At 37.0% G+C, this 25,288-nt stretch overlaps 1 protein-coding gene across 1 annotated transcript in view; it reads left to right on the top strand.

Moving 5' to 3' along the window:
* DNAH6 (dynein axonemal heavy chain 6) overlaps window positions 1-25,288 on the top strand; it is a gene marked incomplete at its 5' end in the record, with an annotated part of 184,661 nt that overhangs the window by 151,950 nt on the left and 7,423 nt on the right. The window contains 5 exons of the mRNA XM_081318905.1: window positions 2,385-2,523; window positions 10,613-10,732; window positions 15,556-15,677; window positions 19,154-19,283; window positions 22,100-22,227. Of these exons, the coding sequence (XP_081175031.1) occupies window positions 2,385-2,523; window positions 10,613-10,732; window positions 15,556-15,677; window positions 19,154-19,283; window positions 22,100-22,227 (639 nt within the window). The remainder of the gene's footprint in view (window positions 1-2,384; window positions 2,524-10,612; window positions 10,733-15,555; window positions 15,678-19,153; window positions 19,284-22,099; window positions 22,228-25,288) is intronic.

Here is a 25,288-nt window from a genome sequence, read left to right as displayed (position 1 = left end):
TTGATTCCAAGTATCATCCCTTCTAATCCTTTCATTCATTGAATATATATTTGTATTAGTTAAATATATCAGGATATCAGCTCACTTTCTTCTCTTTTTTGAACTAGGGGTACTTCAAATTCAGTTCTTACAGAAGCTTCTTATTCATTATAAACATTCCTTAAAAAAATACCATATTTATCGGCGTATAACACGCACCGGCGTATAACACGCACCTCATTTTAAAAAGGTGCGGTATTTACTATGGGTCATTAACATTATATCGGCGTATAACACGCATACATCATTTGCCCCCTATTTTCAGGAAGAAAAAGTGCGTGTTATACACCAATAAATACAGTAATTAGAGGTCTGGTGTGCCCATTTCTCTGAATTGTATTTTGCATTCTTTCAGAGGCTACACATTCAATAGGTTGCTCTAATTAATAAAACATTCTTATATTTTCTTGCTGTTTTTAATATTATCTTTTGTTAGTTGACTGGTTTCATTGCTTATTCTGGAATGTGCCTGTTTATTTGTTATTTCCGTGTCCATGCTTGGCTCTCTAGTTTTTGTAAGATTGTAAGCAACCCTGCTTACAGTTTGTGAGGAGTGCTTCAGTAATTCGCTTCTTACTGAATTAATTATTGTGTCTATTTCCAATCTCTAAGCCATACATTCTTCTTTCATATTAGTTGGTGTAATGCTCTTAATTTTAAGTGTTTCTTCTAAAGCTTTAAATAGTTCAGTTCTGTGCTTTGTACTTTTCTATTTGACAGCTAGTCTATTGCCTATTGTACCTCACTCTCTAGTGGAATCAGTCCTTGAATATATGCCCTCTCTATAAATGTTTCTGTCATTCTATAATCCCATTTGTAAAGGGTTTTAGAATAGTCTTTCCATCTTCCCTTAACCTCATTTGTCTCTGTTAGACCTCTTCTGTGATTGAGCTTTCCTCCTTTGCTGTAAATTTTTTGGTGCTACCTCTCATTTTAAAAATACCTCTCATTTTTCTTTTCTTGTTATTTTCCTAATGTTGTTGACATCCTTGATTGAGATATCTTTTTTGTCCTTACGTGCTTAACACTGAAAATCTGTGTTCAGACATCACACTTCTTTATTGTTACCCAGGCTTTCATCCTCTGACTTTCTTTTTTTTTTTTTTGGTCAAATAAAATAGCTCATCCTCAAAGCCACTCGGATCCTTTCCTCTTTGAACTTTTAAGAATGATCTTTTCTGCTTTAGTTTTCAGTGTTTCTTATTTATTTGAATTTTTCCTCGAGTTGTCTTATTTATTTATTTATTTATTAATGGGACTTATATCCCGCCCTATCTCCCGAGGGACTCAGGGCGGCTAACAACAACAAAAATTAAAGGTCTAGCCTGCTGAATTTGTAACTTACATTGAACTTGAATTCTGACTGTCTGTACGCGTGATCGAACATTGCTGCCATGTTATTTTCTTTGATTTTTCTACGTGAAACTCATATGTATTTGACATCAATACTTTAATAGACTTAATAGTTCCACAATTTGCATCTGGAAGTGACCTTGCAGACAAGATTATTTTTCTCCATCTATTTCCTACGATGTAGTCAAATTGATAGTGATGCCCTGCGTAAGTGTTTTCAGCAGGGCATTAATCTTCTACACGGAAACAGTTAAGCTTCTGGACATCAAAACTCACTGCATCAGATGCAGTATCATCCTTAGAGAAGAAGATTCCAAGTGGCGCAGTAGAAAACTACACACTTCTGCTATTTGCAGAAGAAGGAAGATGAACATCTAATCGCAGCCATCTTTAACAGTTTTTGTATTTTGGTGAAAATTGTTCAAAGATGCTTTCCCAAGATTTCTGGAATAAGATTCCAGGATAACATTCTAGCCAGGTTTTCATCTCCTGCTTTTTACTCAAAAATAATAATAATAAAATAAAATAGAAAATTTCTGTTGAAATTTCTGTTGAAAATAGAATGTCAGGAAAAGCCTTGATTTGTTTTCTAATCAGTGCGTGTAACGTTGTATTATATAATTCTTTTGAGTTTCTTAATCACTGCCATTCAGTTTGTAGCCTCTGGATCTCTGATGTTCCTCTAGGCACAGCTAGAAAAAGCAACTAAAGAGGAAATAGCTCTTTCGTCTTATTCTTCAGAAAAGCAGGAGCTATTTTGTCAGTGTAATAGGACAAACATATCTTCCGTTGATACAATTACGTATTACAATGAAAATCTGATATTATCACTAAGTGAAATAATCTATGAGAACCCACGGACTAGAATCTGGGGGGGGGGAACTATAGAAATTGTGAAGGAACTGAATAATTCTTTCAGGGATATTTATGGATTTCTTTTTTGTATGTTTCTCCAACACTTACCAAAAAAATTAATTTCTTTAATCTTCAAGGAAAGGAAAAAATTTGGACCCCTTGGTTGGAACATATGTTATGAATTTAATGACAGTGACAGAGAATGTGCCTTATTAAATCTCAATCTTTATTGCCAAGAAGGAAAAATACCCTGGGATGCCCTTACATATATAACAGGTAAGGTATCCAGTTAATAATTTTGTGACATCTGTACTTATCCATACAAATTACCTATCATAACTGTCTGCTGTAAGTGATTGGGGTCAGAGAGTTATTTATGTGAGATCAAGGACTTTGTGTTATCCAATGCACTTTCTAACTTTAAACATAAAAATAAAAACATAATCCTCCAGTATGACTATCAGCTGGGAATTTTATTTCGACTGTCCCCATAAATCTATGTGGTATCAAGCTGTGGAATTATGCCAACTTCTGTCAGTTTTAAAAATAGTTTGTCACAGCACAAAAGGGACTTGTAATCTATTGGCCTTTTGTATATGTTGTGTTTGCTCATGTTGCACTGCTTGCTAATTGCTTGCATTCAATTGCTAAGTGCTAGTTCACATGTATGTTGTAACAGTTGCTAGCCGGCCCAAACTGGTTGTCTCCAGCCGGCTAAGTAGGTCTTTGGGTGGAAAACCTGTGCTTCAAACTTATTGGTCGCCGCCTATCGGCCAACTGTATAAAGAACTGCGCAGCAGCTCCCTTGTAGCTTCAGTTATGTTTGACCTTCAATAAAACCTGTTGCTGTTTTGCACCTTCCGTCTCGCTCAATGCCTGCAAAGAACCGGCTACACAACAGGACTGTTGATTATAAGTCATAATCCCTAGCTCATAGATCCACGTACAAATTTATTTGAAGAATGGAATATATATGGTGGAATGTAATCAGTGGAGGGATTCAAAGATGTGAACAAACGGTTCTCTGTGTGGATGCCTTTCCCGGAAGTCCGTTCTGGGCCAGGGCAACAAAAAATTAGCAACCGGTTCTGCTGAAGTGGTGCGAACTGGTTGAATCCCACCACTAAATGTAGTCCGGAACCACAAGAGGGAAGGGCCCTTCCCCAGGAGGCAAAGAGACAATAGAGCATCTGGTGGGCAGGAAGAGAGCAAGGTCAAGCCCTCCCTAGCAATTCACAGAGCGTATGTATAATTATTGCGGATAACTATATGCAGGCAAACAAAATAAAGGAACTACTCGGAAGTAGCTCCACATGTCATTCTTAGTTCTTTGAGCCTGATAATATCTCACACAGAGTGGTCATAATGCTTTGCTGATCAAAAGAATTTAAGAAGTTTTGTTTGAGATATTAAGTATCTTAATATTAAGTATATTTCCAAGGCTTTGTGATTACTGGCACAATTATTATCCCACTGAGTTCACAATTATACATAACAACTTAATTGCTGGAGCAAGTGGAATTCTTTCTGCATAGGAGAATATCTGGTGGGTGTTGTTTGCATATATGCAATATCTTCATTGCATATGAAGTACCTTTATTTCTGAACACAATTATTAGTCTTACTCATAGAGTTACAGATTTCTTCTCTGTGTGATACATGCATACCATTATGCAATAAATTAAAATTTTGCAACTGAAACAATGAAGGCCTGAAATTGTCCATTGTGCCTGTAAATTCTTGATACAGGATCATTTGCTCTTTTTTTTACCAGTAAACTGCAGGATCTTCTACAGTTACAGGCATGAAGGCAAATTATAACAACAATCCAATTAGAATGTTTTAAATGGGCAATTAAAATTAAGCCTGAAAACAGGTAAAACTATCAAGTTTAAATGTTTTATGGCATTTTTAAATACCAACAAGTTGTTTGAAGTCCATCGGGAGTGGATTCCAGGGATCAAAGAACAAAGAAGACTCAGTCCCTGGATTCCACTAGCAAGGCTGCAGCAACTTTAGGCAAACTTCCCCAGTTACTTCATCATCTAGAAATCCTGTCTTTCACTCTGAAATGAATTTGCAGTCAGTGAAGGTCTTTTGGTACAAGTGTAGCCTGACTACTGCATTCTGTATTAATTGAGATTTCTAGGCTAGATTCAAAGGCGTCACCTTACAGAACACACTGGGGTAATCAAAAAGTAAGGCAGCTACCAATATACAGTTTAAAGCAATTTTCTTCCAGGAAAAGGCACAGTTGGCGCATCAGCAAAAATTGATAAAAGGCAGTTTAAGAAATGACTCTGAGGAAACAGTGAGGGATCTGGATCTACAACAGCTCCAGACTGCATACCTTCGCTTTCTGAGGAAAATAAGTGATCTAGAATAGGAAGGGTCTATCATTTCCTTGGAGTAATAACATCATCATAATCATCATCATCATCATCATCATCATCATCATCATCAAGTTGGAAGGGAGCTTGGAGGTTATCTAGTCCAACCCCATGCTCAGGCAGGAAACCCTATACCATTTCAGACAAATCAGTCTCTTCTTAAAAACTTCCAGTGTTGGAGCATTCACAGCTTCTGGAGGCAGGTTGTTCCACTGGTTAATTGTTCTAACTGTCAGATAGTTTCTCCTTAGTTCTAGGTTGCTTCTCTCCTTGATTAGTTTCCATCTGTTGCTTCTTGTCCTGCCTTTGGGTGCTTTGGAGAATAGCTTGAGTCCCTCCTCTTTGTGACAGCCCCTGAGATATTGGAACACTGCTGTCATGTTCCCCCCTCATCCTTCTCTTCATTAAACTAGACATACCCAATTCCAGCAGCCGTTCCTTATATGTTTTAGTCTCCAGTCCCCTAATCATCTTTGTTGCTCTTCTCTGTACTCTTTCTAGAGTCTCGACATCTTTTTTACATCGTGGTGACCAAAACTGGATGCAGTATTCCAAGTGTGGCCTTACCAAGGCATTGTAAAGTGGTATTAATACTTCACGTGATCTTGATTCTATTCCTCTGTTAATGCAGCCTAGCACTGTGTTGGCTTTTTTGGCAGCTGCAGCACACTGCTGGCTCATATTTAAGTGACTGTCCACTAGGACTCTGACATCCCTCTCACAGTTACTACTATTGAGCAAGGTACCCCCTATACTATACCTGTACATTTTATTTTTCTTGTCTAAATGTAGAACCTTACTTTTTCCACCATTGAATTTCATTTTGTTAGATAGCGCCCAGTGTTCAAGTCTGTCCAGATCCTCCTGTATCTTAAGCCTGTCTTCTGGAGTGTTGGCTGTTCCTGCCAGCTTGGTGTCATCTGCAAATTTGATGAGTTCCCATTTATCCCTTCGTCCAACTTGTTGATGAAGATGTAGAAGAGCACGGGGCCCAGAACAGAGCCCTGGGGCACCCCACTACATACTTCCCTCCATGTAGATGCGATTCCATTGAGGACCACACACTGAGTATGGCCTGTCAGCCAGCTACGGATCCATCTGGTGGTGATGCTGTCTAACCCGCATTTTTCTATCTTATCAAGTAGAAGGTTGTGATCTACTTGATAAATGCCTTAGTGAAGTCCAAGTAAATTATATCCACAGCATTCCTCTGATCCACTAATTTTGCCACTTGGTCAAAGAATGCAATAAGATTTGTCTGGCATGATCTGTTTTTGACAAACCCATGTTGGCTTTTAGTAATGACTTTGTTATGCCTTCTGCAATTATCACATCTATCTTATCTGAATTTGGTTTCTATTTACTTGCAGTTCATTACTACTGTAAAAAAAATAGTTCAGGGGAGGCACAGCATTACCTGGAGACAACAAAATAAATTTAATAATTTAATAACACCCAGCTCCAAACCTTTTGATCATGTCCCCCAATTTCTTGTAGTTATAAAAAAAAATCTTGAGCAATTGTTTTACGGCATCTCAATGAGAGACTGTTTAAAATCTACCAGAGAGATATGAATGGATTCATTACAGACCACAGATGGTCCTCACTTAATGAACACAATTGAGACCATCAACTCCATCACTAAGCAACATGGTTATTAAATAAAACATAATGTGACTGCACCTGAGTTAACAATGTCAGTTCTGCTACAGTTAATAAGCAAATCAGCTTAGTAATTAAATGAGACTTCACATGACTGTGACTGGCAATTTTACTACCAATTTCTCCATTGACTCGGCTCGTCGGAAGCCAGCTGTGAAGTCTGCAAATGGCAATCTTGTAACTATGGGACATGCAAGTGTTGTAAATGCATGTCAGTTGAGAAGTGTCTGAATGGTAATTTCATGACTGTGGGATGCTGCAATGTTCATACATTTCAGCACTGGTTGTTAGGTTACTTTTTCAGTGCCCCCTTAACGTCAAACAGTCACTAAAGAGGGCAGTCATTAACTGAGGACTACCTGTAGTGTCTCTTATTCCCAGATCATCTCAGCAATCCAGAATGATGCATTGACAATGGTATTGAAAGCTGCTTAGATCAGCAATGCTTTCTTGATCCAGAGCAAGGTTTGTCCCTTAGTCAAGTAAGCAGTTTTGAACTGGTTTAAATGGCTGAGGTAATCTGCCTCCTGCAGGATTTCCTGCACTTAGAAGAATAACTTCCTTTTGATCACTTATCCACAATTGATTAATTAGGGGGTCACCTATTTTCCAAAGCATCTGAAGGCGGGACAAGAAGCAATGGATGGAAACTAATCAAGGAGAAAACCAACCGAGAACAAAGGAGAAATTTCCAGACAGTTAGAACAATTAATCAGTGGAACATCTTGCCTCTGGAAGTTGTATGTGTTTCAACACTAGAGGTTCTTAAGAAGACATTGGACAACCATTTGTCTGAAATGATATAGGGGTTTCTTGTCTGAGCAGGGGGTTGGACTAGAAGGCCTCCAAAGTCCCTTCCAACATTCTGTTATTCTAATTAAATGCGAGCTTATAATTGTCCATCTCTTAAGAATCCAAAGCAAGCATGTTAAGAAAAGTTGAACAATTGCTTCTCTTTAAAAGCATTTCATCCTCAGAGAAGTATTTATGTTGACTGAGGCATCTGTAATAACTTTTTAACCAAAAATTATAGGCCAGGTTGGGGAGGAATCAAGAAGTAGAACACAGAGCTCCCAATAGCCACTCCATTGAGCCAGTCTGCCATTCAAGAAGGCTCCTAAAGTGTCTCTGTTCAACTCTGGGATGAAAGAGCAATATTACTTACATTTATTGGCTGCATTTATATATTGTTTTTATTTTTTAATATTTTATTGTACACTTCCCAGAGTCCCTCTGTGAGGGAAATGAACAGTTCTTAAATTAGACAGAGATAGAGACAGAGATAGAGATAGGCAGGCAGACAGACACAATATTTATCATCACAACCTCAGATGGGCTCTATGCTGTGCTTCATTGGAACTAAGTTTTCGAGTCTGTCTCTTTTACGTTCTGTCGTCTGCCCTCTTGATTCCATCCCCACAGTTCACCCATATACCACGGGGCAGGTTTTTTTAGATTGTCTGAAGAGGATATTTGGGATGGCAAAAGTAACCTTGGTCCTTATATACTGCCACACATGCATTCAGCATGAGCTAATTGTCTAAGAGATATTCTGCAAGGGAGATATTCTTCAGGATTGCAGTCATGCATCTCCCAACTGACTTATTCCTCTGGCCAGCTCAAATACTAAGTACGGGTACTCCTTGACTTACGACCATAATTGACCCTGGAATTACCATCATTAAATTGTGACCTGTCGCTAAGTGGATTGCCATATGATTGTGCCCAATTTTACAAACTTTTTGTGGCACTTGTTACGTGCATCATCACACTTGTTAAGTGAATGCCATGATTAAGCAAACGCAGCAGTTGCTAAGTGAACCAATGTTCACAACAGATTTTTTTTTAAAAAACCACTGGTTTCTGGCAAAAAAAGATCATAAATTGCAATCATGAAACCATGGGATGCTGCAAACTGCCATAAAAGCAGGCTGGTTACCAAGCACCCGAATATGTTCACGTGACCATGGGAGGGTCCCAGCCCTTGGAACTTCTTTTTTTTTATTAAAGAGTTTTACAATACATTTTATTTTTAACAAACCCCACCCCACCCCCTTCCCACTCCCCAACCCTCCCCAACCCCTCCCTCCCTTCTCCCTCTCCCCTCCCCGACTTCCCAGAGCTAAGTACAGGGTATAAGAATACAAACAATCATAGTCTACCTTATGCAAACAATCATAAACTATTAAAACTATCGCACTTTAACTCTTATAGATTAACTCCAAACAGTATAAATATCACATCAATAATTATTCAAATGGTGGATAACACTCTTTAGTCCCATATTTACTCCACAGTATTCCAGCCCTTGGAACCTCATAAATAGCCTGTCATAATATTAAACAAAAGGGACGCGGTGGCTCAGTGGGTTAAGACGCTGAGCTTGTCGATCAGAAGGTCGGCAGTTTGGCGGATCAAATCCCGAGTGCCGTGTAACAGAGTGAGCGCCTGTTACTCGTCCCAGCTTCTGCCAACCTAGCAGTTTGAAAGCACATAAAAATGCAAGTAGAAAAATAAGCACCATTACGGTGGGAAGGTAACACCGTTCCGTGCGCCTTTGGTGTCTAGTCATGACGGCCACATGACCACAGAGACGTCCTCGGACAAGCGCTGGCTCTTCGGCTTTGAAACGGAGATGAGCACCAGCCCCTAGAGTTGGAAACGACTAGCTCGCATGTGCGGGGGAACCTTTACCTTTAATATTAAACAGTTACTAAGTGACCAACTGTCAGTCAAGGTCTACCTATGCTTGGCTTTAAAGAAATCAGGGCCCTTACCTTTCTTCCACGATTTATTTATTTATTCCATTTTGTTTTTGTTTTGCTCGCAACATTACAGACCATCAGAGAAGATAGAAGGAGAACTTATTATTAAACGTTAGTCTTCCTTCAACAGTTATGGCCTGCTGGCCTGCCAAAGGCAAATCTTCTTTTCTCTGCTGCTATTGTATTTGCCAGCCCTGATTTAACCGAGACAGACCCTCCTTCCTCCCATGTACTAAATATACCCAGCAGATAAAACCAGTGCTTAAAAATAAGAGGAAGCCCCTTTTAAAGTATAAGTAGGCTCCATTTGTTTACCCTGTAACACAGAAATCTCCATGGATCTGTTTTAAATGATCTGAGGAGGCTAAGTGTCTGAAAAGGCCACGCTTTTTGCTCCTCTCTGAGAATATTTATCATATAGCCCTTCATCTGAGCAAAACAGCACAGTTGGGAACCAAAGACGTGGATATGATTGGGGTAAACTGTAGGAGTGACACAGAAATATGATTTTCATTCTCCTTTAGTTCTTTTGCTCTATTTTGTAAAACACGGTCTTTTCTTGCTTTACATTTTGTACTGTTTGTATTCTGATATGGCCTAATGAATAATCAAAAAATTATTATTCATATATTATTACGGTTCGTCATACCATCAGTCAGATGTTCAGATTGGATTTGGAATTTTTATCCACCTATGGAGTCCTTCCCAAAAATTATAATGAATACATTATTATTTTAATCAATAAATCATTATTGTATAAAAATATGATGTTCGCCTTGATTTGTGGACAAATAAATTAGCAATAGAGTCTTACTATAATTTCAGTCTCAAGAGTTTTCTGTTTCCTGGCTGTTTCAATACATTTATTACCCAGAGCTCTATCTACTGGCACGCTCAGCTTCACTATTGCTAATATGCAACAGGGCCAGCAATATACTTAACGCTGCAGTTCAGTGAAAACTGCAAAGTAGGTACAACTTTATATATTTATAAAGATATTACAGTTGCCATAAAGCTCTAAAAAGTTGAGTATTGTTTCAACTAAAAGCTTTTAAAAGCAAAATTTCAAAATCTGATGTGAAACTTGAAAGCTACAATTTGCACTATCTATTATATTTATCATTTTGGCTATGTGTTGTTTCTATTTAAATGATAGAATAATCCTAGCCAGTGTTTTAGTAACCCAAATTTGTAGACCAAAGCTAGCCACAGTTACGGGAAAAAAATAGTCACAAAGTTTTATAAGATACACATTTTTCCTACCAAATAGCACATTATTTTATTATACAAATATTAATCAGCCTGAAAATATATATATCCAACTTTGCATATTTGCCAATTATTAACAATAATCTTTTATTATTACACATAATTTGCTTGATAGTCTAGCATTTTGCACACTTCTATTAATGTAGTTGGAGGAAATTTAGATGCATGATAACACCTTTTAAAAGTCACCAATAATTATTCAGAGAAAATAGAGCTAAAAATGTGTTACATTAAGCATAATGAACGATGAGATAATTTGTAAACCAAATAATGTTGCAGGGGAGATTACGTATGGAGGACGAGTTACAGATGCTTGGGATCAAAGGTGTCTTCGCACAATCCTAAAGAGGTTTTTTTCTCCTGAAACTTTAGAAGAGGAATATAAATATTCTGAATCAGGTAAATACATTTTGAGTTGCAGATATCTGACATCAGTGAAAGCTTGTATTAAACTAATTTCAATTGCTCAATGATTCAATTGTGTGTGAGAAGAATAAAAATAATTACTGGTGTTACATTCTTGATTATAAACATAATGATTTTTATGTGCAAGAATATACAATTTGAGGTACGTTGGCCTCCTGTCACCAGAGCACCCTCAAAAGGACTCACTAAAAAATTTTAAGCTATAATTTTCAATGTCAGAAAAGGAAAAATAAATAAATATATAGGTAGTTGATTACTTTAAAAAATGGACATAATCTTATTAAAAACAGGTATACCTAATTTCACTTTAAATTAATACAATTTCATGTATTCAGTGGTATATTTCAGATTCTCATGATTTAATCAGTTCCCTAAGAGACTGCAATGTATTCTTATTCACCCACAACTGCTTATGTGCCACCTATCCTTATGTTCATCCATTTAGTCCTCCTGGTGTTTCTATATTATAAGGAACTGGACATATGTTAGAATATCCTCTCTCTCAATTTCTCAGAATCTGATTGTTATAGGTATCAGTATGTGGCTATTTTGGGGGGATTATTCCCAGTCAAAAAAGTCAACATCTTCAGATCATCCAGCTGCCATTTTTAAACTTTTCCCTGAATTCAGAAGAGCTAAACTATAAAGTTAAATGAAGAGAAGTATCTTAGAAATTCGGTGGTTGAGTTTCTATACGTTAAAATATAGAAGATCTTGCCCTTGTGGTGCAGTATTTCCTTCTGTTCCTTTCAAGGTCAGCTGCAATAGCTCCTTTTGCTAGGGAGCTAAATAGAGCACATCGTCACAGCACAATGGTTTATTAGCTCTGCGTATGGCAAATGCATCGCCAGCATCCTTATTCCCAGACTTTTGAGTGCGAATGAGTGATGTCTTCCAGATGAGGATGTGATGTTACTTTACTCAACTCCTTTCATACCTCCTGATTCCAACTGTGTTTGACTTTAGTTTTGGTTTTTTTTTTCTTGATGCAATATGTCATTGGGTTCCAATTTTTTCAAAATAAAAGCTTCCGGAAGGATTCTACCTGCATAGGTAAAATTTGTTGCATGAGCTTATGTTTATTCCCTACTGCTCTTTTGCTGAGTTTATTTCTCAGTAGATCCAACTCAAAAAGTCTTCTTTAAAAATAAAAAATAAAATGGAATCTCTCGCATACTGTGGTTAGACATTTCTAAGCCCATATTGTATTTGGTGGGGGGGGCACCATTATTAGCAAAATGTTTTATTCAGCTATTTTAAATTATAGTCCTCCATCAGTGGTTTCTTGGTAGGAGCTCAAGGCAACTTTTTTTCCCCTTCACTAATTTGCTTTTTCAGGAGCAGTACTTGTTTCCTAAGAAGCAAGTGGTTGATCAAAAGCATATACAGACATCAGGTGTCTTTATTGGTATATAGAGGAACATTTACATATAGGTACCATTACTTGAATAAAGCAAGTAGGTACTGATTAGTGCAATTAATGAATCCTACAAAATGGCTGTATTATTCAAATTTACACTATTCAAGGTGATATTTCTATGGAAAAACATGATAATTCATTCCAGCTGAACAGAAAGATTTTCAACATATTTTTTTCTATTTATACTAATTACAGCAAAGGACAAAAATAATATAACTTAAATGAATGGTTAGCAAAGTCATAGAGTAATTATGGAAAGCAGTATTAAAAAAAACAATTCTACCATAGATTCAGGCATTCCAACATGTCCTATTTTAATGTTGCTAACACCCTGTTCATGTTCAATTACATCAAATCTTTGGTCTAACATAATTACAAGCATCTTCTTTTTAAAACTTGTACTGTTTTCCTCTAACATGACCTTCTTTTCCTCCAATTTGTGCACATGAAAATTAACAGCATCTAACCCCGCCCCCCCGCCACAACTGTATGCGCTTGCACCCGTGCTAGCCTTGCATTGACTAAATTTTGAGTCATATTAAACACAACCTGGTATCAATTTACGATTCACACTATGTCGGATATTGCATTATTTGAATGTGCACTGGTCATGATCTACCTGTATACAGAGCAGGGAATGATCACCAAGACAGACTCAGCAAAATGAGAAGTCCTTTGTGTCCATTTCATACATGACTAGCAGAATGAAGTGTCACAGAATTGTCAAGGCTCTTGAGATTCATAAAAATACAGATCAGTATTATTTCATTTTATTGAAGAAATCTCACGTGCCTGCTTTGAAAATCACTGGAAGAGTACAAGCATTTGATTTTACCATATAATTAGTTTTTCAATTAGAGCTGCATGTTGAAGTTATTGATAGAAATGTTCCAGTCCAGTTCACTAGAAAGCCAGCTGCCTGTACACATTCTCACAATGACTACATATTTTACAAACCTTAGTAGGAGAATTGATGTCTATTGGATTATCTAAACGTAAGGCGTAATGCAAATATAAAGCTCTGAAAACTCCTGTAAGGCTTGACCTACCCATTGTCTTTTAATCCCAATAGAGACATTCTGACTTTTAAAATAGTCAAATATAATCTAGTAATTGGAACCTTTAACATATGTTTGGCCATCTCCTTTGCTTGCAGTGAAGAAGAAAATGTGCAGCTCATCTTCCTACAAAGCCTGCATTTCCACCCTCTGTTTATTCTCAGTTGAGCATTCGGGCACATCTGTCTCCTAACTTGCTCTCTTTGATCTAATCTCAGTTTATTTGGAAGCAAACAGTTACATCTCATTACCAATATGAAGGTTAGGTTCTTTCCGAGCCACCCTTGTGAATAGTTTCCTTGCTGTTTCAGTTGTACTCGTTGCAGGTTTTTATTATAGTTCATCCTCTGGTCTTGCCCTTCAGAGCATTTGCGTTGATTTCATCCTCCTACTCTTCCTGCTAGCTGTTGAGCAAAACATGGTCTGTTTCTCCCTGGCATTAATGCTCCGCAAATTAAGAGTGTATTTTTTGTACAATAAAAGACTTTACTCCACGCTGTTAGTGTGGGTGATCAGGTAATTCACCTTTTCCTCCTGTCATCGGGGTGCAGGTATCTATGTGTATATCTATCTCAATCAGGAGTGTTTCAGGTACTAATTTGAGCCTGAGCTGCCCAAGCGTCCCCATCCTCATAAAACACCATCAGAGAAAATGTTAACACTATTGGTCTTAATTAACATCAATGCCAAGCATAGTTTGTACCCTGTCTGAATAGGTTCTGTGCTGCTCGCTCTCTCTTAATCCAAAAACTTGAGAAAATTCAGCCCTTGGTCCACTCTGCTTTTCTCTACATGCGTCCGCTGATTTTCTCTGAAAAAAACTAAACCTGCTGAAACCTGCTGAAACGATCTTGAGAACGTCCTCCACAGTGTTTAAAACAGTAATAACTTCCCAAGGGCTCCAGAGAGCTTGTGCCTTTCCCGGGGCCTAAATTCTGTTCTCCTATTTTTATTTTCCCAATTAGTTATCTACGGTGTTACCTGTTTTTAGCTTTTCTACTTCTAGCTACTTCATTTTTCTGCCACCCTAGAACTTTTAAAAATCCTTCTCCACTTTCGATCTCTTTCTTTCTTTCTTTCTTTCTTTCTTTCTTTCTTTCTTTCTTTCTTTCTTTCTTTCTTTCTTTCTTTCTTTCTTTCGTCTTCATCCTTTTGAGTTAGTCTTCACTCCAGCTGGGACCAACATCTGCAGTTTTCTTGGGAAGATTTCAGAAGTGGTTTGCCACCTCCCCCTTCCCAGAGCTGAGAAAGTGATTAGCCCAAAAATGCCCAGCTGGTTTGTGTCTAAAATAATCTCAGTAAGTTTTCCTTCTCATTGCCACCCTGGTAGCTGTGCTGTCAATACCTTGTCATTAAATGTCAGCATCATTCTATTCTATGTGCTAAAACACAACCAAAAACTCCCCAAAGAATATTAAAATTGTTTACTCAGTGACTGGTACCTTAGTACCTCTTCACTGGGGACCAGCTTAGAAGCAAAGGGGCATTGAGAATTGCAGTTGTTTAGGGACTAGCAATTATATTCAGAAGCTCTTCTCTAAGTATCCTCATCAAATTTGAACTGGTGGCAGAGGAGAAAGGCTTCTTTTGGATGGTGTCCTTGAGGAGAGCTGAAGGAGATGCTCTAAGGGAGGAGATGTTCTAGGTCTAGGAGAAGATGCTTACCAAATCCACGTTCAACGGAGCCCTTTCTATTTCTTATAGTTGTTTTTTAAAAGAACTTCAAGCTCTACATACATTTGCTTAATGTTGATTTTATTTCCTGTCTCGATTGTTGCTCTTTCTATGTATTTAACTGAATTCTGGTGATTTACCCAATTGGGCTTAGCATATTTTAAAGTTATTTGTTATTTCAGATAACTTTAAAATATCCTATGCCCAATTAGATAAAATGCCAGAATTCAGTTAAATACACAGAAAGAGTAACAGTCAAAGCAGCAAATGAAAGCAATATTATTTGTTGTTTCAAATAAGCTCTGTATAAACAGCGTTCCATAATAATGTGTTTTCTGTAGTCTTTCATAAAGCAACAAATATTGCATTGTAAAACAATAGGGGAAAACTATAAATTATAAAATGCTTAGACAATTTCTAAGATAGATGTTTGGGAAGTTATTTTTCACTATTTGAACTCCTGTAACTTTAGGGAGACCTAATCTGGCACATATCATCTAGAGTGGTAGAATGTTCTCTGAAAGCTAGCAGTATGATATTAATTATTAAAGTTGTATCTACATAAAATTGCATCTAATGGAATATATGAAATTCTTATTGTGTTTGTTTTTTTAAAACATTTCTATTTCTTTTCAATAAAACAGGAATATATTTTGCCCCTGTGGCTGACAGTTTGCAAAACTTTAAGGAGTATATTGAAAACCTTCCTTTGATTGATGACCCAGAAATATTTGGAATGCATGAAAACGCCAATTTAGCATTCCAGGTGTGAATATGCTAAAAATAAATGTTCAAAACTAATTTAAGATAATTGTGTTCTACAGCTCAGTGTAAAAGGACGACTTTACTCATGTATAGTCAGTCGCACAAAAATAACAAGCAGTAATTGTTAAGCATTCAGTGCAGAATTCCTAAAATGTGACCATCCCTGAAATATTACTAAGATAATTCTCAGTCATGTAAAGGGTTTTCTTTTCAGTTATTTTAAAACCTATTATAATGTATGCTATACATATTTCATTACCAATAATATTTATACCAATAATATTGCCATATCAATTTTAAATTTTGCTTAAGCAGAAGAATAACTTCAGACTTACACCGACAGTCTGCAGTATTCTTGTTAAATAAAATCACGTTCTCTAACATCTAAAGGAGTTTCTCTGAGGTTATTTTAAATCATTCATTGAAAAGCATCTTAATTATTCTCCATGGAATAACCAACATTCTAAACTCCACCATCTCCTAGTTCTCTCGGCATGGGGCAGGTCACTTTTACAATTGGCAGAAACCTGAAGCAATCTGCAAACAGAACAAATCCACTCCTGCAGCCTAAAATACAAAATCTTAGTTCAAGGGCAAGATTTCCCGGGGAGTATTTCAGGTATCTGTCATCTGTTATACAGCCTGAATGAATCCTTGTGTAATATTAATATAATAAATTATTAGGGTTGATTGCACAGTCAGCCAGATGTTTAGACTGGATTTGACATTTGTATCCACTTATCAATAATACTATTAGGTACACAAAAATGTGAAATCTTTTCTGCCAGTTCTTTTGTTGGTGTTGGCCTTCATGTGCATCAAGTTCTTCCCAAGAACCTAGGAATGTCATGTATCAGGAGCATGACCTTTTGAAATTGACAGATGAAAATTTTGTCAATGCATGGATTTTCTAAGTGCTCATTCTCAACTAATTTTTCAACTCTATGTTTCCATTGTTGGTACATGATAATTTTTACAGATATTCCAATGAATCATTTTGACAACTATTATGTCATTGTTTATAATCAGTTTGCGTGATATTTCTGCACCAGTAGAGTATGTAATCTAATTTTCTTCCATTTCTTTACGTAATCTGCACTTTGAATCATTTGATGATTTTTCAGTTCTGAGTTTGAATGCGCTACTTTGAAAAGCATGCTCTTGCACATCCAAAATCAAGCCCTGGTTTCATTTCTTTATATTCTGGCAGGTCATGGACAATTTTTATAAAAAAATTGAGAGGAAAGTGGATAAGGTAAAACCTGACAATGACTTACGGTTGGAACATTAAAAAAAGAAACTGAAGGTTTGATTTTGGGTGCACCATAGCAAGCTAGTTTAATTAATGCAATCAAATGGGTGGGAAGATAGAATTGAAAAAATAGTTGAGAATGAGCAGGTTAAAATATTGTAGGATTTCCAAAATAAACTGTGGCTGAAAAGAAGAAAATGTGGTTAGTTGATCTTGCAATATTAGGAGACAGTAGAATTGAAGACAAATAATTGGAGAAGATCACAAAGTATCGAGATCTTAAAATGAAAATTGGAAAATTATGGCTTAAACTAGCTGCGGTGGTCCCAATGATTATGGACACGCTGGGTGCCATACCAAAAAATCTTGGACAACACTTAGAAAATATGTATGTTGATAAATTTTCCATCTGTCAATGACAAAAGTCCACCATGCTTGGATTCACTCCTATGCCACACTGATATATTGCAATATCCTAGGTGATGACGAGATTCTCAGTCATCCAGGTCATGGTTGTCCCAAAGATGGTTTTCAAAAGGCAAGTGGAGTTTCTTTATTTTTTCCTTGAAGGCATTTCACTTCTCATCTAAGAAGCTTCTTCAGTTCAGAACCTTTGGGACAACATTCTAGATCAGACATGTCAAACACAAGGCCCGGGGGCCAGATCCGGCCCACGAAGTGGTTTCATGTGGCCCGCGAAGCCATCCTGGAAACAGTGAGGGAACAGCACCCACTGCCTTGGCCCTGGCCCAGAGACCCTCCTTCTGCCAGAGACCCTCAGATCTGTCCCACTCCTGTCCAGGCCCCCATAGGTACCCTTGATGCGAACGATGTAGAGCTGGCCATGCCCACCCAGTAGGCCGTACACACTCTAGCCACGCCCACCCAGTAGGCCACGCCCACTCAGACCATACCCACCCGGCCTCCTGAGAGCAACCGCAATGCTGATGCGGCCCTCAGTGAAATTGAGTTTGACACCCCTGTTCTAGATTCTTGGGAAGAACTTGATGTGTATGCAGCCAACACCAGCTAATAAACTGGCAGCTATGATTTCACATTTTGTGTGTATAATAATGCCAATTTATTACATGCAACTTAAAAATAAGGAACAATGCAAAAGCCACAAAAATTGAACAAGACAAAAAACAGGAGCAAATAAATAAACTCAGAGGGGCACAGAAAGGAAGAAAAAACTTGAGTTTTTCCTTAAAAACAAGATATATTATCTTACAGTAAATCATTTCATTTATCTATAATGTTTTCCAGTAAGGAAATGGAGTATTAGGCAGAAATAATATAGTAAAAACACAGACACTTGGTGATAAAGAGCTCATTTTGATGATGTTAGTTTGGGTGATGAAATATCTGCAAGAAAACAACCAAGCTCAGAGAGCCTCAAGGATCCCCCAGCTTATTTTATCTTGCGTACCATCATCTCATTTTTTAAGTTTCCAAAGCAAACTGCTAAGCTTGTAAGCCGCCCTGAGTCTTTGGAGAAGGGCGGGATATAAATGGAATTAAAATAAATAAAAATAAATAAAATAAAAATATCAAAATTTGTTCCTTCAAGACTGAGGAACTGGTTTTAAAAATGTTAATGATAGTTGATGGTATATCAGTCATAAACAAATGAAGGATATAATAAGCTTAAAGCTCAACATTTTGAAAAACATTTCACAAGATGTACATAGCATAAGAAATTATGGCTCTTCAGAATGAGCAAAAGGTTTAAAAAATTCTTTTGCTAGAAGGTAATTACATAAGACCATTAAATATGAATTTAACCTTCATCATTAAGGCTACTTTTGATGCTATATTCTAAAAAGGTATTGGATCATTAAGTTAATAACATGTAGATTGATTGTCTTTTCTTCAACTGAAAGCTTTAAAATTATTTACTTGACTGAGTTGCCAAGTAGTTTTATTCAGGTTTAAATACTTCTGTTGATTAAAGAATCAAAATGAGAAAGCTAATATGAATGCATTTTATAAGCAGTTTCAAAGACCAAAGGAGAAAAATATATTGTGTGATTTTCACATAGAACTATTTTTTATGATTGAAATCTTCAGCTTTATAAAAAAAAATTAGTGTGCTTTCATAGTTATGGTGAAATTAAACAAATAGGCAAATTTATGGAAAGAAATCTTTCAGTTTTAAGTGTCAGCCATTTTGAATATGGGCCTCTACAAAAATTACTATCTTTCATATTTTCTCTTTTTTACAGCGAAAGGAAACTAATACTCTGATTACTACAATACTTGATGTACAGCCACGAACAACAGCCCAGGGATCAGGAAAAAGCAATGATGAGATTGTTCATGAGCTTGCTAGTTCAATCCTTGCTAAAATTCCTGGTATGAGAATCACTGCTTACTTTTCATAATATCAGGGATTATCTTTTCTTATTCCCTTATGTACAAAGTATTCTGTTATCTCAGTTAAACAATCACTTTCCAGATATTCACATTGATATAAATTATCTATCTTTAAGAAGTAGTCTGTTCTCTAACCATTCTCTAACCAGCATGGTGAGTTAGATTCAATACTTTTTGTTTATATTGTTTATATTGAACGCAAGGATATTGACATCTGCTGGGGGTGGGGAGTAATATGACAGTGTGATCAGAAGCTCTCCTCTATAGACATCAGTGGAAATGGAGAAAAGTTTAGAGGAGGGAGAAAAAGAATTGAAGAGAGACATGTTCTCTGAGGTAAAATATTTATTTGTTTGTTTTATATAAGTAGAGGTATTAGGGTCATCTTCAACAACAAACAAGCTTATACAGAAGGGGGTTTTTCAACTGAAACTAACATAACAAGAGATTCCTTTCAATAAATAAAAAAATATCTTAGTTCTTTGTATACATTGGCTGGGGAAATATATCAGTCTCCTAAACTATTATAACTGCAAAATCCATTTAAAAATATATATTCTCCAGTATACTGTATATTAGAAGGTAATTGGAACATAATTTAAGATGAGTAACTTGTATGTAATTTGCTTATCTGCTGTCTAAGATCATGTTATTTTAGTAAAATCTGTGCTACTTAAGGTTCACAGAGAATTAATTTGTTTCTTTTGTTCTTCATGTTTAATATTGAGAAAATAAACCAAAACTAAAAAACATGACAATCATTTCAGGAAAAATCTTGTAACTAAGAATAGGGATGTAGAATGAAAGTAATCTTCAGACTGTACCTTGTTTCTATAATCACGATATAGACATTGTGCTGGACTTTGCCATGGATTTTGCAGAGACTGCTTTGGAAATGCACAAAATAAAATCTTCACCCTGAAAAATGCTTGTCAGGCCATTTGTGGTTTTTATGCTTCTGTTGTGCAGACTCTGAATACAGTTGCTATAAGGCAATAAGCAGTAATCAGCATAATGGTTTTATTTAATGCAGATTAAAACTAATTTAATTTTAGGTTCCTTTAAAAAATAACGTATGATATGATATTGCTATTGATAAGCCATTTTTGAGGGGATGATCTGTGGTCTTGAGGCAAGTTATTCTTTTAAGTGCATATCTGCAAATATTCTTAATGAGCTGAATAATTATTTTGAAAAAACATAGTTAATTGATAAGACCTGTTAATGTCAGCCCTATTAAATAGTTGGCTGTCTATTCTGATTGTAACTTGGGTTATTACAGTCCAGAAACAGAATGTAACTTAAATCCACTTGCCAGAACTCCATTCAGCAGCTTCTTGTATGTGTTTATTCAAATATACTGTAAAATCTGTATCTACTTACTCTGTTCATAGAATTTCGCACTGCTTTCCAGAATATGCTAGTGTGTCTGAACATTTGAAATAAACGTTTAGGTTTGTTCCTTTGTTTTGCTTCATTAGAAAAGGAAGTCACCTAATATTTTCTTCCAAAGATGTTTGTTTAATCTGGAAAATGCCCTATCTAGCAATTGCATCCAGCAATTTTTGGGGATATACTGTACTGTTTGTTAACTCAGTATATTGCATATAGTTCAGTGCTATACTGTAGCTGTCTCATTTGTCTAATTTTCCAATGGTTTACTTCAAAATTTCCAACAAAAGGCCCAGCTTTTATTGAAATAAGCCCCCTTTCTTTTTAAAGAGATCACCTGTGTTTATACAATATATTAAAACACAAACAAACCAACTACTTTGTTCTAATAACTATTCTAAGGGAATGTCAGAACTGACAGGAGGAAGGGAAAAAGGTCTTTCTTATGATTCCTTCCTTCCCTGTATACATAGAGATAATTTTAGTTGAAATTTATAGAATGTAGAAAAGTGTCATTATTATTGTTAGAAGTAGAAACTGTATTTTAGCATTTTAAGATCCTCTGAGTCTGCCAAAGGAAATCTTACATTGCAAAAACACCTTCATTTCCTTGAAAGGATATCAGCTGTTTTAAATTCAGGATTGGTCGTGTTTTTTAGCCCACCAAGCCTTGGAAAATCTAGGAAGATTATTTTATTTTGTTTTATTTCTTGATTTGATTTTAGTATTACCCACTATGAAAAATTATGGTTGTCATGCTTCCCTGATTGATATATTATCTCGTAAAACAATTTGATTTGGATCTCTGCGGTGGTGTGTGAAGTTGGTGCCCAGAATGCCCTTGAAAGCATGGCCTATTTCCTACTGGAGTGCAACATTCTCAGTGGTGGCAGTCAGCTGGTTCGCACCACTTTGGCAGAACCGGTAGCTACAGTAATTTTTTGTTGCCCAGCCCCAGAACAGACGTCCGGAAGCGGCATCCACACAGAGAATCAGTTGTTCACATATTTGAATCCCATCACCTCTGGCTGAAGGGGACATTAAGAAGTCAAAAACCAAGGCCAGGAAGACTAATTGCCGGTTGCTCTACGCTTTTATGCAGTGCCATTAAATGATTCCCTTTAGGAAGGCTGGCAGTAAACTTTCTGAATTTAAGAGAACCTGGGGATTAGATGCTTAGCCATCACCAAAGGCTTAGGTAAATGCCTTGGTCAGCATCTCTTTTGGTGTCAAAGTCTCTTAACAATAAAAGTAAATTCTAAGTTGGTGTGAAATCTTAGTTGTTGAGCACATCCTATATTTCCTGCTGGCCCACAAATCTCTCCTCAAATCAGCTAGTAGCTGATTTTAAATATGTGGTACCTAACTTTCAAAAAGATGAAAACAATGTTGTTGTTTTGCAGAAAAGCTGGACATGGATCTTGCTGCAGAGGTACTTTTTGCGAGGGATAGCAAAAGTCGAATAGATTCTCTAACGACGGTCCTTGGGCAAGAAGTAGATCGTTTTAATAACCTTCTCAATCTGCTGAGGGTATAAAAACATACGTTTCTTAGTTAATGGAATAAATGCTGAAGTCATGAATTTGTTGGATTTATATTAAGACTACCATGCACTGAGAACCAGGGATTTAAACAAAATGTTTCTCTAATCATGTGTTCTATCATTCTTCCATTCTACCAAAAAAGTAAATAAATTGGAAAGAAGAGATACTGTCTATCTGGAAAGCAGAAATACTCTCTGCAGAGAAACTACAGATACTTTCTATTGGAAAGCAAACATATTCTCTGAGGGGGGTGGGCAGTTAAGAAATATGAAATTGGATCAGACATGTCAAACTCGCAATGTCACATGACGTCGTGCATCGTATCAGGACTATTTTGCCATTGCCGGCAATGGGGTGGGCACGGCTTCTGTGTGACACGTTCGGCCTGTGGGCTGGCAGTTTGACACCCTTGAATTAGATAGATAGATAGATAGATAGATAGATAGATAGATAGATAGATAGATAGATAGATAGACAGACAGACAGACAGACAGACAGACATAATATGTAAGACTGAGTGTTGCTAAATAATACCTGTGACATCATTGTGACTTAGCAAGCCTAGTTTAGTAGTTTGTCTGTGTTATTCCTTTCACTATATATGGCATTACAGACAATCCTCTACTTGCAACCATTCATTTAGTGACCATTCAAAGTTACGGCAGCACTGAAAAAAATTGACTGAACAACCGATCTTTGCACTAATGACTCTCACAATGTCCCTGTGGTCATATGATCAAACTTTGGATGCTTGGGGCAACTGTCATGGATTTACAATGGTTGCAGCCTCCCAAGGTCACGTGATTGTTACTGCAGCCTTCCCAGCTGACTTCCAATTAGCAAAGACAATGGGGGGGAGGGAACTGAATTCCTTAACAACCATGTGATATACTTAACAGCTGTGGTGCTTTGCCTATTAACAACAGCAAAAAGACTGTGAAATTGGGCATGTCTCAATTAACTGCCTTGCTTATCAATGGAAGTTCTGGTCCCAACTGTTGCCATAAATTGAGGACTACTCTAATTTATATACTACTAAAGTTCTCTTGTCTGTTGGTAAGCTTCCATTAGGCCAAATGATTCACCATAAGACAACAATTTTTGAATCATGGTACAGGGAGTCCTTGACATGACCACAATAGGGACCAGAATTTCTGTTGCTAAGCAAGGCAATTGTTCTGTGAGTGGCACCCAATTTTGTGACATTTTTGCCATGGTTGTTAGGCACATGCACTCATGAAGTGAATCTGGCTTCCCCTATTGACTTTGCTTGTCAGAAGCCAGCTGGGAAGTCACAAAAGGCAATTGTATGACCCCAGGATGCAACATCTGCTGTAAATACATGCTGGTTGCCAAGCAGCTGAATTTTGATCACATGATCATAGGCACAATGCGACAATTCTCTGTGCGAGTACTGGTTGTTTTTCCACTGCTGTTTTGACTTTGAACAGTTGCTAAGCAAATAGTTGTAAGTCAAGGACTATCTATATCTCATATTCTCTCATTGAAAGATTTTGCTACAAAATCCAGGACTTGTGTATAATTGGAATTTCAAAGATCTTCACACCAGTTGTATTCACAGAGTTCTGGCTGCTGCAGCATCGCTGTAGTCAGTTATGGTCATGTGATCATGATTTCCAACATTCTGTCAGCTTCCCACAAGAAAGTCATTTGGGAAGCAAGCAGGAAGTCAGAAGCCCCTCCCACTCTTACTGCAGCATGAAATAATTTCTGGCTAATAAAGATTGTTATGAGGGCTGCATGGGAGAAATGCTGCTTTCATAGAATGCAAGAATATCGTCATTGGAAAGAATGCACTAACCTTGTAAAAAGAGAGTGACAAATCAGGAAAACAGTTCCAAGAATTATCTCACTATTTTCACAGGCATATGCTTTTACTGACAGAAAAATTTCATCCTTCTTTCTCAGAACATTGGTCAAGCCAGGTTAGTTTTCCTGGCTTCCTTTAATTGAAGGTGGTTAAGACAAGATAGTTGCATTTTTGTCTTTTCAAACAAATATGGTAGATAGTTTCCATTTATTTGTGGAACGGGCAGAAAAACTGTTGGGAAAACCTCTTATAAACATAGATAATATAAAGTAGATGATCAAAGCAGAAAAATCAATCTGAAGATTTTAATTGATGTCATTGGAGCTAATTTTCAAACGAATCAATTCAGATTAAGACTGTAAGAAGGATGGCTTTGTTTGAGTTCATCATGGTTTGATGCTTGATTCTGTATGCTCATCCTTTGCCTTAGCTTGTTATATATTATTTTGTGCAGAATTTGTTAAAATTTATTTTAACTATACACAACCCTGAGGATTTTTCCTGAAAGACCAGTGAAAAATTCTCTGAATATATTTTGGTTTTAATATCATCTTATTTATGCCTTATTTATACTGCTTTGTTTTGCTGTATTTTTAGTAAAATATTATAAAATACTGGATAATTTTCATTTTAGAATATTCACACACACAATGTAATAGCTGCCCTACCTAGATAGCCACATCAGTTCAAGGATTTCTGTCTCTGCCTCTTCCATTCCCTCCCCCTCCCCCAATTTATTTATTTATTTATTTTTATTTATTAATGGGACTTATATTCCGCCCTATCTCCCGAGGGTGGGATATAATTTGCCTTATAATGATGTTTAAATTACTCTCAGAGGAAGGGGAGAAAGGGAGACAGGACAAAAATATTTGGAAGGTGAAACACCTGCATAATCTCTACAGCAGGGGTCTTTAAACTTGGCCCTTTTATGACTCATGGACTTCAACTCCCAGAATTCTTCAGCCAGGCATGCTGGCTGAGGAATTCTGGGAATTGAAGTCCGTGAGTCATAAAAGAAGGGACGTGGTGGCTCAGTGGGTTAGGACGCTGAGCTTGTCGACCAGATGGTCGGCAGTTTGGCGGGTCGAACCCCGAGTGCCGCGTAACAGAGTGAGCGCCTGTTACTCGTCCCAGCTTCTGCCAACCTAGCAGTTTGAAAGCACGTAAAAATGCAAGTAGAAAAATAGGGACCACTACGGTGGGAAGGTAACAGC

Source organism: Vipera berus (genome assembly GCF_964194415.1).
Source record: "Vipera berus genome assembly, chromosome: 2".
NCBI lineage: Eukaryota > Metazoa > Chordata > Lepidosauria > Squamata > Viperidae > Vipera > Vipera berus.
The sequence above is the reverse complement of the archived record's forward strand: the minus strand, read 5'-3'. Positions and strand labels throughout refer to the sequence as shown.